A 16,778-nucleotide genomic window follows, 5' to 3' on the forward strand; every position below is an offset into this window, starting at 1 on the left:
AAATTAAACATATATAAAGGTTTTTATGTATGAAACACTATACCCTTTTAAAGGGTATTGTGCGTTTCGACAAAGTTTTTGAGCTTAAAAATTTTGTTGAAAATTTTTCTTTTTTTTCATTTGACCTGCAGAACTTAAAAATTAAATAAAAAACAAAAAGTAAAGTAAATGAAACTTAAACAAGAAAAGAACATAAAACATTTAGAAAATGTTGTTGTTATTGTTGTTGCTGTGAGTCAGTGTCAGTGTGTGTGTGAGTGTAAGGGTTGGTGTGTCTGTGTGTGAAAGAGACAGCGTTTCGAGCTGACCGAGGTTTAGAAGGTGAAACAGGGAAAGGACTATTTAGGCTATTTCCTTTTTGATTTGTAACTCGCAGTTCGTTGTGGTTATTATGGTTGCTGGTAGCATGGTGGTTTGTTTTTTGCTCGCCTTAGTGGCCATGGGTGGTGGTGGTGGTGGTGGAGCTGCTTCTGTTGGTGGTGGTGGTGGAGGTGGAGTTGCTGGCGTTGGCGTAGACGGTATTGATGCCACTGGAGACGGAGTTGGAGTTGTGGTTGGAGTGGAAGATGTTACCGATGCTGTTATTATATTATTGCTGTTATTGCCGTTGTGTCGACGTCTTCTTTGCTTGCGTTGCTGCAAAGGCATTTCATCATCTGAATCTTCATCCCGATGTGGTTGTTTGTCAGACCTCACTTCATCATTGTCATCATCATCGTCTTCATCATTATCATTATCCTCGCCGTCACCATCGCCATCCTCCTCGTCTTCATCATCCTCGTCCTCGTCATCGTTGTTGTTGGTCATTTTGGCTAAAGCATTGCAGGCAGACATTTGTGCCTTCTTCATGGATGATTCATCGCTGCTGTTGCTGCTATCGAACAATTGCCCCGCTGTGGCAGCCGAATCGGGGGAAATGGGCGTTGTGGCTGTGGGTGGTGTGGCCACTGAGCTGCTATGTGGAGCCTGCACATGGGACTCATCCTGATCCACAGGAACACCTACAATATCATTGTCATTGTCTGGACTATCTTCTTCCATTTCCTCATCCTCAGATGTTTCCATATGATTACCATTAATCTGGCGACCATTCTCAAGAGGTTTCTCCTTTATGGAAGAATTGCGGCTATCTTCATCACCGTCATCATCATCATCCCCTTGACTCTGGTCATCGGGCTGTTCTGTTCGTTCGTTCTGTTCCTGCAGCTTAACCCTTTTCATGGCTGGCTCATCCTCAGACTCTTGCTCTTGCTCGTGATTCTGTGAGTCCTCCTCCTCGTCCTCCTCGTCTTCATCTCGGTTTAGGGGCGTAGGACTACGTCTTAGGCCATTGGTTTGCGGCTGCTTCAGTAGCTGTTCACCAAGATTATTGTTATTCGCCCGATCTTCTTCCTCCTCCTCTAGCTCTTCTTCCTCATCACGATCATCCTCCTGGCCGTCTTCTTCCAGCATGGTGGTCTGCTTCAATGGCACTCGCTTCAGATCTGTTTTACAATCCTGCAATTGCTCCAACTGACGGCGACATCGCTGCAATTGCTCGGTCAAGTCGGAAATATGGACATCCTGCTTGTGCAACAGTTCACTTAATTGCAGATTATTAAAGCGATATTGTTGATTCTCTTGGAGCAGGCGCTGGAGCAAATTAAGCACACGTTCCCGATCCCGGGGTCGGGTTTCTCGCAGGGCGTCCACAGCCTGTTCCCAAGGTGGTAGCATGGCACTGCTATCTGGTTCGCCGTTCAGGCTGTCATCATCCGTGTCTGTTGATAATTCAAATTCGCTGCCCAAATGGGGTTTGGTGCCTCCACCATTCTGAAGTGGTGCCTGCTGATGTGGAGTTGGATGTTGTTGCTGCTGTTGTTTGGTGGTTTGAGGATGCGGCGAGCTAACCACATTGGAGGAGTGAGTACTTAAATTAAGACCGGCACTGGAAGACTGAGTGGGTGATGGTTGCTGTTGTTGCGTCTTGTAGTAGCCATGTGAATGATGATGATTATGATGATGATGCTGATGTTGTTGTTGTTGATTATGATGCTGATGATGATGATGTGGGGCACCCAGTGATGGATGATGATGATGGTGATGGGGATGCGCTGGCAAGGGAGATTGCACCACCAAGGCACCATTATTATTGTTATTTAGGGGAGATCCTGCTCCTGCCGCAATGGTCGGCTGAATCATCAAATTCTTATTGATCCTTATGCGACTTGGTTCATGCTGATGCTGGTGCTGCTGTTGGTTCTGGTGATGATGTGATGGATGATGATGGTGATGATTGCTGGAGCCATTTGTGCTGGGCATTAACTTGTTGTGTTGATTGACTGTGGCTATGCGGACTGGCGGCACCGGTGATGTGGATGAGGTTATCTCATTGCTGCCAGCTGAAAATTCTTCCGGACTGAGGGGCAGAGGTGGTGCAACCACATGTCGACTAGCGGTTGTTGGTGTCGCTTGGCTGCTAGAGGGCGGGAGTGGTTTTGCCATCGGCGTGGGCGTTGGCGTGGTCGTTGGCGAATTGCTGCGACTTGACGTATGAGCGGATTCTAAGGGTAACGGAGCCGGCACTGCCGGCACAGACGATGCCGGTGGAGATGGGGTACTCGCCCGCTCCTGTTTAATCTGAATATGCAATTCTTTTTGCTGCTCATCTCGCTCCCTCAATCGCTGACGCTCCAGTTCCCTCTCCAAGCGCTCTCGTTCTCGTTCCCTTTCACGCTCCCGCTCACGATCCTTGTCCCGCTCCTTGCTAAGTATACTCTTGCGTGGTGCCAAGGCGACATTTGGCTGATAGGTTCGCTCGAAACGCTCACGATCGGAGCTACGAACGACACGTTCGGGATTCTGCAATTCGGGTGGATCTTGGCAGGTGTAGGGCAGATGAGATGAGAGAGCAGCCACCGCTGTGGCATTGTAGACTTGCAGAAAGGCCGCCGAATTGCCTGGTCCCCATGGACGAAATGCCGATGAGGAGCAGTTCATTTGTTGTTGCTGCTGTTGTCCCACCGCCGCCACACATTGCTGCTCTCTTTCGCGTTCGCGTTGCTGCTGTTGCAGCATGCAATGGGCATACATCATTGGATAATAGGCCTCCAAATTGGGTGGGGGTGCCCCCTTTAGTTTCTTGGAGCTTGGAATGTCCAATTGTTGTTGCTTGAGGTTGGCTGGCAAAGCCTGATGCGATGGCGGCAGCCCAGCCACCAGAGGCAAACCACCAAGTGGACCCAACAGACCCTCATCCATAAGCATTTCCGCCTAAAACGAGAAGAGACAGAGAGAGAAGACATCTTAGAAAATTGATCGTCCATAAAAAAAAAGAAGCAAAAAAATTAAAATAGAGAGAAGGAAAAGAAGGAGGAGGAGGAAAAACCAGTAGCCATCATTAATTTGAATTGCCAACGCTGGCTAATTATGAACAAACAAGCAGACACAGCGAACTACAGATCCTCCTCGGGTCTCTCGGTCTCGGTACGCCCCGCAGTTATGGCGCCAATTGTCATTGAGAGACTGAAGAAGACGACAACGATCACATACTCGTCGTCCGTCCATGCAGCTCCTCCTCTGCTCAGCTCATTTTGCATTATCATCAGAGGAGTTTTGGGTCTGCCGAAGCCGGTTTCGGTCTCGGTCTCGGGGTTTCACTCGTGGCCTTGCGTGTTTGCCTAGCTGTTAAAATGATTGGCACCGCGCATCCAATTATGGTCAGGGGCAACACCATAAAGTGATTTTTGAATGGAATATGGCGCCATCATCGTCGCTTACTATTCTGCCGTTTCGCAGAAGGTGTCACTGCAGCAGTTCAACAAATGGCCATAAACATACAAGAGACATAGAGAAGACTACATAGAAGCTAGACGACGATACCAAACCATAAATCGTGGCTAAGCATTATGGATATATCTATCTATCGGACTCCGTTTTGATTGAGTCGGCGGCGGCATCGGCACAAACAGAAAATACCACTGATGGTCGGTAGCTCAGTGGTGTCTCATTAAGAAGCATGTCAACAACTCTGAGGAGTAGCTCATTAAAATAATCATGCTAAGGTGATTAGCAAATTTGTTAACCCAACCCCATAAACTAAGTGACTATTGTGGCAGGGCTTATCCGCATGGCTTATAAATTAAATTTTCACCATTTTTGTACAAAATATTTAAATATTTTCTAAACAAGAACGGCTTAGTTTTTAGTCTTAGCTGGGATTTTCAATTCAATTTTTGATAGAATTTCTAACTGTGTACATTCAGTACATTCATTCCTCGTCAGTTTCCATGCCTTTTCTATAACCCAACAAACTTTTGCAAAGGTTTAAAAAAAAATATGTATACAAAATATTATGATCTATTTTTTCGAATTTCTTTTTTCGGTAATTTGTCAAGTCATTTTTTAAATCTCTGGTAAATCTTCAGTAACATTTTCAACAATCTTAAAAACATTATTCAATTTATTTTATATTACCTTTTTATTTAGCATTTAAAGTTAGTTTTCTATACAAAAAACCCTTTCTGTTTGGTTCTTGGGATTCAGCCACAAAGTATGCAATATAAATTCTAGCGGATTGGAGACAACGCAACAAAACAACAAGTAAACAATGTAAAAAGTTAACAAACAAAGAAGTTAACTGTCCACCGCCACCACTACAACTCCTTCGCCCACTCTATCGATTCCTGTCGGCCATAACTCGAAGAGTCAACAACAACAAGTCGGCCAAAAAACGCCAGTGGCGACTCAGCGACGACGATGAGCATGATGGCGTTATGGTCAAATATTTTCAACAGAGATTAAGCCAAGCAGACAATCGACCAACTAAGCACACACTTAGTCCGCCAGAATGTTGGCGACGACGACGACGACGACGATGGCAAACAAGCAAAAAAAAAAACCAAAGAAATGTAAAAAAACCGAAAAAAAAATAAACTAAAGACTTGGGTTGAGAGATATAGACGCGGCGATAACAAAACTGGAAGCCAGACACATACACGGACACATACACGGCCAAGGCACACAAATGAACCATTAAACAGCAAAATCATAAAAATCAAGAGCCATAAAGAAGTCGTCGAAGGAGCGCCAGTGTGCCAAAGCCGCAGCCGCAGCCCCACCGAGAGACTCATGAAAAAAACAAAAGCGAAAAAAAAAACGCTGCAGGAGACGCCAGTCGACAGTCACCAAGAGGAGGAAAGTTGCCGTCGCCATCGCCAACGCCAGCAGTCGAAGTCAGTTTAACTGTACGCAGATGGCAGTCAGCGATAGATGATGGGGGCCGAGGCTCTTGGCTGAAGCAGCAGCCTCCAGTCTTTGGCGCACGCGTCGTTGCTGACGGCGCAATGACAAATTGCAGAACGAAGGAGTCAGAGTCAGAGTCTGGGGAGAATGGGAGTCCAAAAAGAGCGGCTAAAATGCGGGTGGAGGGCATTTCAAGCTTGGTTGGTTGTTGGTTAGTTGTTGCTTGGTGTTGCACCAGCTTCAGCCTTTGCTTTTGGGTAGTGCGGGTGCAGCAAGACATTTGGCGGTACAGTCGTTCCGACGTTGGCGTTTCGTATCGAACAATCGCGCCAAAGTGCTTAAGTCCAAGGTCTTTTGCCATAACTCAGCGACAAAGATGATGTGCAGCAAACACGACATGCACACGATAGAAAATAACAGAGAAGCGACAGATCAATTACCGAAGTTAAAATGCTCTTTTTGGTAGAAAAAGAGACCAAACTTATCCTTAAAATTCACTAGAAGAAAAGTAAAAGTAAAACATAACCTCAATTTTTCAAACTGTTTTAGAGAATTTTAAATAGATGGAGATAATAAAGAGTAATAGGTCTTTTTTATAGAAGAAAATTTCAAGGAATTCCCTTACTTTAGATGATCCTTCGTTACACACATTCTCTCTCTCTATACAGATGTATATCTCTTCTCTCTTTTTAACATGGGACGATCATAGCTGTGCAAACTTTAATTACATTTGCTCTTCTGTAAAAGTGGGTCATTGATTCATAAAAAGTTTTATTTATGTATATAAGATTCCATATCGGATTAAAGTTATATGAATTATATCATTCTCCTTACCCTTTCGTTTGCGTAAACAAGGACAGATCAATGGGTATGTTTGTATACCCATTATTAAGGTAGGGTATAATAAAATAATTGCACCCAAGTGACTGTGAGTTGTTGTTGCTGTTGCTGCTGCCAGATGAACCGCAAAGGCAACAGCGAAAGAGATAGTTAGGGAGCAGAGTAGAAACGAAGGAAACGGAGAGTCAACCATGGCAACGACATGACTTTGCTTGACGATAAGATCATGGCAAATATTGACGACGACGACGACGAGCGAGACGGACATGGACATGGACACGGCAATGGAGATGGAGATGAAGACGATGGCGTTGACAATGAAGTCGGACAGAGTCATGTGTGTGTGTGTGTGCGAAGCGGGGTTTGGCTATAACAGCAACAACAACAACAGCAACAACTTGCGCCCCATTGATTTAGACTGGCAATTATGCAGCTACGGATCGGTCGTCGTCGTCGTCGTTGCTCCTGGTGCTGTTACTCTTGAGCTGATCGCTGCTCTTTCTCTCTTATGTTGCATGTTCGGCAATTGATGAGGATGTGTGCCTGGGCCTGTGCCTGTGACTGTGGCAGAGTCATCGTCCACCATCTGGAAATGGAGCAGCGACCCATATGCAACTCTTACCGCCAAATCGACGAGACGATGCTGTCAGGCCGCCTTCATCTGCATTTCTTGGCGTCATCGTGGTTGTTGCTGTTGCTGTTGCTATTGCTGTTACTGTTGCTGTTGTCTGTGTCTGGCGCGGGCCGTAAACTTGTTTGCCCAGTCGAATCGACATTGCACATCCCCGAACAAGTCGCGACATTTACAATTTTAATTCGTGTTGTTGTTGTTGTTGCTGTTTTGCTTGTTGTTGCCGTTGTCAGTCGGTGCAGTCGGTCTGAGAGAGGAGCGGCTCCAAAAACAAAAACTACAGAAGAAAAAAAAAAGTGCAACAAGAGAAAAAGAAGACAAAAAACAAAACAAAAACATTCGCAATTGCCAAGACCCACAAGCAATGACCATGACATACCCTAACCTAAAACAATTTTTTTGTTGAACAAATATTTTAGCGGAATTCCGATGCAAGAATTATGATTCAATCTTCTTTTCTAATACCAACTCTCAAATTTAAGCCAAAATGGGTCGATTCATAGAATTGACATAAAGGCAGTCTATAGTTGAAAAGGAAAGACGATTAAATTCATTGATATTTATGAGGAATCATTTTCACTAGTCAATATAATGTATCACCAGCAGATAACAGATTGTAGGTTGGAGGATTAATTTCTAATATGAAAGTTAGGACATGAATGAGAATCGCCGGACTATTTTTGTGAATTTTTTAAACCAATATTGTAAACCACATATATTTCAAACTTAATTTTTTCCCAGTATCTAACCGATGGGAAAATGAATAACTTTCGACCCGATTCAGAGAACAAAAATTATACAAAAATTACAAAAATTAAAATCTCGAAAAGTTAATGTTTTGCTCAGAAGAGTCACACAATCTTATAAGTAATTTGGTAATGGACTAATTAGATTAACATTTAACAGAAACACACTTGATTCCTTTCTTTATCGATACAATGAAAGTCAAGTGTGAATTTCGATTGACTTAAATTGAAATGCTAAAAGGCCTTCAAAATGAAGCAGAATACAAACGTAAAAATGGTGAAAAATAGATAAGTTTCTGGTTTCATCAATCAATTTACTGTCTTAAAAGATCAAGTTCCTAAATAATATTGAAAAAAAAAATACTTTTTGATTGGTTTACAATTTTTAAAAACTTTCGGTTGATCAAAATCACGCGTGTTTATAAAAAAATGCATTTCTATGTCGTTGTGTATCAAATAATAATTGCCTTTTATTTAAACTGAAACTATAAATTAATGTTTCTTAATTTCTAGATTTATTTGTTCACTTCAAAATCAGGTAGACAACCTGTTAAGCAGTTTTAATGAGTAAAAATAATATATACAAATTGCTAATTTAATTATAGAGCGGCTTGGATAATGAAAAGGGTGCGAAAAGAATTTTTAAACTCATTTTAAAAGTAAAACTGTAAAAATAAGTAAAACACATTTATTGCATTCAAAGAGCCGGGCCAAATGCATTTAGAAAAATATTTAAATCAACTTTAATGAAGTCAAAAAACAAATTCCCAACTTTATTCTATGGATGGCTGACTGCATTTGTTTATGTTTTGTATAGCTTAGTAACTTTTTATCCCCTCTTCTTTTTCTCTTGGTTTTTTTTTTGGATTCGCATAATTAATGAACATGAAGGAATTCCGAAAGAGAGGTAAATGAGTATGTAACTAAATGAAACCGAAACTGCGCATAAAATAAATAAGAAGTTAATGCGTGTTGCCTAGTAAATTATTAGGCCTACTACCATCTAAGCAGAGCCATAGAGCAAGAGAATAAGAGAGGGAGGGAGGTAGAGAGAAACTCCTCCACTGCAATTTCACTGTCCAATTAGCGTGCGACGTTTTGAGTGATGGCCACCAGTCAGACAATGCGCGCAGGCGCAATGCTTAGATCTACCTACTACATTGCCCACCTGCAACCCCTTGCCGCCCCTTCACCTCCCCCACTTTATCAGCAGCCTCTTTCATTGGTTTATGTTAATCTTATGCACAAAAGTGACGGCGGCAAAAAGGAAAACCAAACAACAAATTGCCATCGCATTGCATTTTTATGACAGCTGCCGTGCAATATTTTTGAAATTTACGAGTGCTGCTGCCGCTTGCCACATTGGCAGTTGTGGCTGCTTCTCTAATCAACCGCCGCTTCCGCCTCTAACAATAATTCTAAAGCTCTTCACAAATTTATTGTCATTAATCATGGGACTTTGAGTTTTTGGTTTTTGGTTTACCTCACTCTCTTTCTCCCTCTCTCTCTACCTCTGTGGCATTGTCATTATCATTGACCATGGGGAGCTCCTCTGCCATTGATCAGCAACATGTTGCCGCAACATGGCAATTAAGGCTGGGCACATTGTGGCCAGAGACAGAATGAACGATTCATTCCTCTTCCCAGTACTCCCATCAGTTCCCCTCTTACTTTTTCTTGAGTCGAGTCTCCTGAGAAAGTAAGGAGAGCCCATCATGGAAAACGAAAAATTTATTTGTTGCCAGCAAACGCTTTATTATAGTGCAAATATAGAGAATACTTTGATAGTTTGGAAGAGTATGATCGAGTTAAGCGACCAGCTTAACTAGTTTATTAAGTTGAATCGAGAAAAATCTCCCAGATCAAAATTGGTAGTGATTTTCATTTAAAACTTGAGGTTTGGCTTGATTAGAAAGATTTTTAAATAGCCAATAAGTTCCTGAAATAGAGTACTAAATGGATCACGACCCAAAAATTTAAAGTAATATTTAAGAATATCATTCAATATATTGGGACTTCAACTGGCTAATAGGCATTGAATAATATAACTTTTTTTCGCAAAGGCCACATTAAAAGCCAATAAATGTATTAACAGAAAATTACCAGAAAACAAAACTTAAAGTTTTCATTTAATAGAATCTAATTTATCTTAAAGAAGTCTCCTGACATATCACATTTCTTAGAGTGCCTCGTGTTCGGCTTTAAAATATTTTTGAGTATTGTCGTTCCTTTATAGTTTTGTCTATTCCTGTTCGTATATGGCAAGATAAATGTTGACTTTGTCAGTTGGCCAACAGCAGTAGAAAATAGCAGGAGCTGGAGTTGGAGTAGGAGCAGGAGCAGCAGCAGTTCGTTCTACTTCATTATGGGTCATTTGTTTGCTGCATAATTGGCCCAAAACCAATTGGACCACAAAATTTATGATTTGTTTTTGAGAAAGACCTCAACTATTCTACCCTCACACTCCTCCTTCTTGTCTCTATTGCTTTCTCTCACTTTATATGGGATCTCTATGGCTTGTCTTTTGTGAGAGAAAACGGTAAATTGTTAGTCTTAGTTCTAGTCAATTTTTTTTTTGTGTCTTCTCTTCATGTTATTCTATAGCTAATGAAAATCTTTGGGGTTTGGCTCTAAAATCAACATGAACATGTCTATGCCACGCCTCCAAATGCCCATCAAACGTCGTTGTCTTGTCGTGGGCGTCGTTTCATGGTCATGTCATTTAATTTAAAAACTTTTTAACCACAGCAAATTAGAGACAACTATCGGTAGAGGGGTAAAAGAAACGTTTTTGGGAAAACTTTACACCTGCCACGCCCCCCAATGACCAGGCAAAAGGCAGTTCAAAACGTCAGTCAAACTGTAAGTCGCCAGAGAAAGAGTCTAAAACTTAAAACTGCTATAGATTTTTATTTCTATTTTTTTTTTTTTTTTGGTGGAAAGCGTTGGGGAAAATGCAGAAAAAAAAATAAAATACAAATCCTTCTTGAGTTTTGAAAAAGTCAAACCTGTCAGAAAAGGCCGCTGCTTAGACACACTCCACATACACACACACACACACACACACACACACACACACACCACATACACACTTTTCTTGACTGGCTGACTGACAGACACATGTACACACGGAAGTAGCAGAAGCTTTTCTCCTCCCTCTCTCTCCTGGAAATGTTAGTCAAACTGTCAGTTTTTGACTGTCTATCTGTTACTCCCCTCTCCCTCTCACACGTTTCCCCTCAGTCACTGTCTGCCTGTCTATGCCTATGTTTAGCATACTTAAAGGTGTTTGGCATTTAGTATTCATTGTTGACCACTTGACCTCTTCTTCTACTGCACCACCACCGCCACCCGCACTGCCCGCACCCCCTTCTGCCATTGTCATTCAATTGCAGCCTTTGAGCCTCAATGTATGGTCATGACTTTGGCTATTTTGTACAGTTACAAAGAATCGTTGAGAAAATTTTGCACAAAAATGCCATAAACCTGGAGGATTTATGAAAATGTTCGCGTTGGTTTGATCCTTACCAATGCGATTCGTTTCTTATTTCGATTTATTTATTACTCAAACCAAACATGGCCATACTATACACACACACATACTCACACTCTCACACACAGTCATCGGATCAGTAAGATCGTTGGCTTTAAAAGTTTATGGGATTGGGACAACATTTTGTTGTGTCCACTTTTTTCCTTTTTTTTGCTTCCTCGAATCAAAATCATGTGGGTCGCTCTCCCTGAATGTGGGTTCCCTATACTGGACAGGGGGCGGCGGGTGTGATGCTTAATTAGAAAAGATATCAAATAAATAGAGGAATACAAACAAAGAATACAAACTTTAAGCAATTTTAAAGCTGCGGGCTAGAAGAAGGCGTCTCACTTAGTTGTTGGTACTTCAGCGTCATTGTACTTTCAACTGGAATTTCATTTTTATAGCTGAAGCATGGAAAATGTCATTGAACCAAGGAGCGCGCATGTAGCAGCCCAACGTGACACCAAAAAAAAAAGAAAACAACAACTAAAAAAACAAGAAGCCTGCAGCTGCTAAAAAATAAAGGAAATTCACAAAAAAAATATTACGTCACAAAAATGAAATAAAAGAAGAGAAAATCACACTCTTTTTATGCAGCTCAGTGTGTGTGTGTGTGTGAATATGTTTAAGGCAATGTCAAAAACATTAAAGGAAAACGTTGAGGCGTCATATTAAAATCCTTTTCAACGTATTCTTATGAAGCCTTCATTAAGAATGCCTTCAGAATTGCCAGGGGCGTAGTCAAAGTTGTATCCCGAAACTAATATATTTAATAAAATAGCAAGAATTATAATTAAATAGCCTCAATTTATTTAAATCTATTAGATATATTTACCTCAATAGAAATCACAGAATGAATAGAAAAACCATTGATCTAGTATGAAGTACTAAAACAGAAAGCTAACGACTTCAGAAAATGTGCTAAGAAATCATTTATATAAGCTCAAAACGACCTCTTTCTATGTTTTATAAATTAAACTAACATAATTAATAAATAAACTAACCAAATGCATTTCGGCTAGCACTTTAAAAATTTGTATTTTGTATTTATGAAGAAGGCATAGAAAAATATTGAGATTAGATACAATGAGATAGACAGATAGATTAAGTGCAAAGCAATAGAAATAATTGACAGATCTCAAATTTGAAATATTGTGTAAGACAGAGAAAAGAAAACATACATACATAGATAGACAAATACAAAGGGATATGTGGAATACATACAGAAATAGAGAGATTATTAAAAAACTAATTAGAAAAGCACAAACATTAATCGAGAAAAAATACTTAACCCAAATGAAAGTATGTTGCTCGATAGAAAAGAAAAAACTTAGTCAATGTAAAGACACAAGAATTTTTTTGAATAAATCTTTTATAATTATTAATTTTCGGAGTTAAAGTGGACCAAGATGTGCTTAATAAGATGATGGTATTGATGTAAGCACCTTAAGATTAAAAATAATTTCAACTGCCTTCAATATTCTTCAAAATGCAATTATTATTGTTTCCGATAAGTGCAATTATAAAAAAAAATTGCAAACAAAAAGCTTTAAGGTGTGCAACTTTTTAATTGCATTCAACTTTTATAGAATGAGACATTCAATTAGGAAATATAATAGTACAATGGACCTCTTTATATTGCATTAATAGACCATTTATTTCCAATGTGCTTATCATTTGCTATAGAATTGACTATTTTTCATTGTTCGTCCTGCTGCGCCCCTGATTAGGGGCGACCCCAAACACAATTTGGACTCAGTTTTCTTTTGTTGTTTCGTCGAGCAACGAACCGAAAGTCAAGTTTGATTCATTATTAATAATACATAATGGGTGAACGGGAGAGACTGGAGGGAAATCTACACCCTCATACAATGAGCTCAAAAGTATGCAATGCAATTAATATGCGGCTGTTGCCACTGCTGGCCCCAAGCGGCACATCAGAGCAAACACAACAATGGAGGGAACTCCATAACTCTCGCCATTTTCCATTTCAGTTTTTTTTTTGTTCTTCTTTTGCTTACCCTTGAAACGTCGCCCATGGAGGGAAAAAAACACAATGCACTCTTATAGAGAGTGTATCCTACACATGCCAGCACAGTCACCCATGACCCATCAGCTCATTCCAAAACCGAATTTCAAGAATCCTCTCCCCACCCTCGAACAATTCGTAAAACTTTTACTAGTAGTGGGGTTCTTAACCCTCAGGGTAAGTTGGTTGGTTCGTTGGTTGAGTTTTTCTTCTTCTTCATCCACATCTCTCCACTTCTGCCCCTTCTTTATTTTTACAGTTGTCTAATTAAATTTTTTGCAGGCACAGCATTTAAACATCAACTCGAGCGGCAGCATCCCCCATTACCCACACACTAACCAGTATCAAACCGCCCATTGCCCACCACTTCAAACGGCATTGTGGTTGGTCGGGGGCAAGAAAAAAAAAACGGAAAAAAACTGCTGCAATCCTTCGTCGTTTGCCATGTATTTGCATTGCTGCTGCAATCCTTGTATTTTTTTGTGTGTATTTTTTTCCTGCTTGATTTTATGCCGCATTTTGTTGTATCCTTGCTGGATTTGAAATGAAAGTAGCAGTGGAGTGGAATGGCATGAAGAAGGAGCAACACCAGCTCACCCTGTGGTGAGCGAAATAAAAAAAAAACGAAATGTAGAGAGGAGCAAAATATGAGGGGAAAAAAAGTAATAAAGTCATTTAGATTTACCAACGCTTGGGGTAGATATGGCAGCCTAGCTACCAGAAGGTCCTACAGGGAACAACTAGGAGTGATGTTGGTTGAGATGGATTACAGGAGAAGGCGAGGCGAGAGTGTAAGAGAGCAGAAGAGCGTATAAGAAGTGGAACATTGAGTTGAGTGGGTGGGTAGATGGATGGATGGACCACAGTTTGACAGCAACTGAGCACCTGAAATGCTAGTCCGAGAGTTGCATCATTTTGATACCCTACACAAATAATTACAGCAATTAAAGTAATACCGACTATTAATCACTACAAACTTACTGTAAAAATGGTTTCTATTCAAAAATGAAGCTACGTTTTTTCATTTAGTCAACATAAAATCTCGAAAACTACTAATCCAATCTTGAGTTGAATTAAAATATATCAGAAAGGATTCGTTGTTGTTTCATGTGTCCCAAAACTATGAGTTAAACTAAAATATAAAAGAATTTTTCCTTTTTTTATCAGGACTAAAAAAGTCGTGTTTTTTTTATAATTTTTGTTTGTTTTATGTAAAATTATTCACTTTTCTTTTAGCACAAATAAAAACTTGAATTTTATAACTAATAAAAACAAGTTATGCTAAAAGCTATATTTTTTCCAATTTAATATACTCAGCGTGTTAAAGGGTATTTAGATGTCGTTGTTTGGACAATTTTTGTTTTAGTTGCAATGTTAATGAACTCAGCTCTGTAAATATTTCGTGATTTTTTTTTTTATTTTTGCAGATTTTTTTCCAATCCTTCCAGCAATCCAATGCTCCACGTTCCAACCCTATCCCCATTCCCAATGCCATTCACTTGAGTGTTGTTGGTTTTTCTACCGCTTCGTCGAGAGGTTTATGCAATTTCGCTTCGCAATTTCTGGCACTTCATTTGGCTTGCCCTGTGCTCCTGTGCTTCTGCTATGCTATCAGACATGAATGCTTTGCCAGAGTTGGCATTATCCTGTGCTGCTCATTAGCACGCCTGGATGAAGTAGATCGACCTGGAAAAAAAAACCAACTTACACGAAAAAACCACCAACCAGACAGTTGGCAACAAAAACGCAAAAACAAAAAACTAAACAAGAAAAATGTATATACAAAATCCACTACAAATTAGAGTTATTTGGAATCCAACGAGGTAGTTTATAATATTTTTTTTAGTTTTTAATTTTTTTTCAAGAGTTGAAAAACTTTGTTGCAACATTAAGGTTGTTGAACGATCTATTGGCAAAGCTTTAGAAATTTACAATATGGTGCTTAATGTTTAACATCTTCTTCTAAATATTTAACTAAAGTTACCAAAAGGGGTTGGTATAGGTAACTTAGCTTAATGAACACGAGATTTTTGCGTGGACATTTTCATTACATTAATTGCTGAATAAAAACCCTTAAAACTCTACATAAATTGGTTAATTTCCTGAAGTAACCCATGCAACAGTGAAGTTGCTTTCTGAACAGTGCAAACATTTTTCGAAGGTGTCGTAATAACTGATTTTGAGCAGTAAAGTGAAGTTTAAGTAAAAATCATTTATTTTAGGGAAAAAACAGTATCATCATGACGATTGCTATGATCTCCTGCAATACAGGATAATACATGAACTAAAACATTTTGCTTAAAATAAGGAAACTACTCTACTTCACATTAAGTGAAACGAATTAAGAAAAGTTTCCTTGGATTCAAAGTTCTTGAATTAAGTTTTTGTTGCAATTTTTCTGATGTCTTCATCGGTTCCACTTCTTCAAACGTTTTCCTCTTGAATTTAATTCAACAAAGGCAAGTGTTTGTTTGGGGCGTTTTTGTTTTTAGTATTTCTTCGTTTTGGCTTTTGTTTTTGGTTTTGTATTCTTTTTTTTTCGCATACACAAATTAGTTATAATTATAGACGTAAATGCGAGAGCGTATGAATGGGAGAAAATTAATTTCTCAATTGCATTTTGCCACGCATTTTATTGTCGGCGTCGGCGGTAACCGAAACGAAGATGAAGATGAAGGCGTCTATGTCGACGATGACGACTAAGACGATGGAGTTGATGTTGATGTTGATGTAGACGGAATGCTAGAGAGATTATTGCAGAAGTTGAATGCGGGAGGAGAGAGAAGACAGTAGGTTGGACTTATTTGGTGCCTATAATTTGAAACGCTTCTGTGAGTCGGAAAATCTGCTGGTTTGCTAGTGGTACACCGACGGTTAGTGGCTTTTAGCATTGCCTTTAACTCTTTTGCTAGCCCCAAAAAGCGACGCTAAATGTGTTGTCTGGGCTAGAATAGAATATTTCAAATCCACACGCAGTTTTGGAGTTGTTGCATTTCCGCTCGCATTGAGAATTGTGCCGGTGGCAACAACAATAACAACAACAACAGCAACAATGACGACGACTGCGACTTCAACTACGAATACGACGACGACGACGGCCATTATAAATGATGGTTATTTTATAATTGTGGAGTCTCCTCTCTGCTGTCTCTCCATCTCTTTGGCTCTTTTGCTGTTTGGCCATTGCATCCGCTGCAGTCAAAAACGCATTTCGTGGCCATTTTTAATAGTCACAGGGGCTGCTCCTCCAGAGGAATGGTCAGGGGGCCAAAAGCAGATTCATAGGCAGTGGATTCGCCGCTACGTCAACAGCGGGCAGTAAATCCATCAAAGAGTTAATTGCCACATTGCCGATGCCGCCGCTACCGCTGTTGTTGCTAACTGACAACGGCAATGGCAACGACGACGACGACTACGACAACGACGATTGTTGTTGCTGGCTGCAGATTTTGAGTTTTTGCAGTAGCTACTAAATGGCTAGGGGCAAAAGACGCGCTCTGCATCTGCATTTTGTTGAATGATTGTGGCTGTTGATAGATTGACGCGGTGGGGTGGGCCGAATTGTGAGGGGAGTGGCTTGAAACCAAAAACGGTAGTTGAGTTTTATTACCCTCGGGGGCCCCCATAACAGAGAGAGAGAGAGACACACAGCGCATAGAAAAATGACCCACAAAAAAATTAAAAAAAAAGATTTCCACAGTTTAGTGAGCATTTATTTTGGAGAATGCGAGGAAATCGCCAAAAGGCTGACACTGCAAATTATTGACTGTCAAT

At 40.2% G+C, this 16,778-nt stretch overlaps 1 protein-coding gene across 1 annotated transcript in view; it reads right to left on the minus strand.

Annotated features, from left to right (window-relative positions):
• Positions 1-234: 234 nt before the first annotated feature.
• Positions 235-16,778, minus strand: part of LOC6641573 (genetic suppressor element 1) — a 100,050-nt gene continuing 83,506 nt past the window's right edge. The window contains exons 2-3 of the mRNA XM_023175540.2: positions 2,032-3,252; positions 235-2,001 (exon numbers count right to left, since the gene is read on the minus strand). Of these exons, the coding sequence (XP_023031308.1) occupies positions 343-2,001; positions 2,032-3,252 (2,880 nt within the window). The 3' untranslated portion in view covers positions 235-342. The remainder of the gene's footprint in view (positions 2,002-2,031; positions 3,253-16,778) is intronic.

The sequence above is a fragment of the Drosophila willistoni genome, assembly GCF_018902025.1.
Source record: "Drosophila willistoni isolate 14030-0811.24 chromosome 2R unlocalized genomic scaffold, UCI_dwil_1.1 Seg200, whole genome shotgun sequence".
NCBI lineage: Eukaryota > Metazoa > Arthropoda > Insecta > Diptera > Drosophilidae > Drosophila > Drosophila willistoni.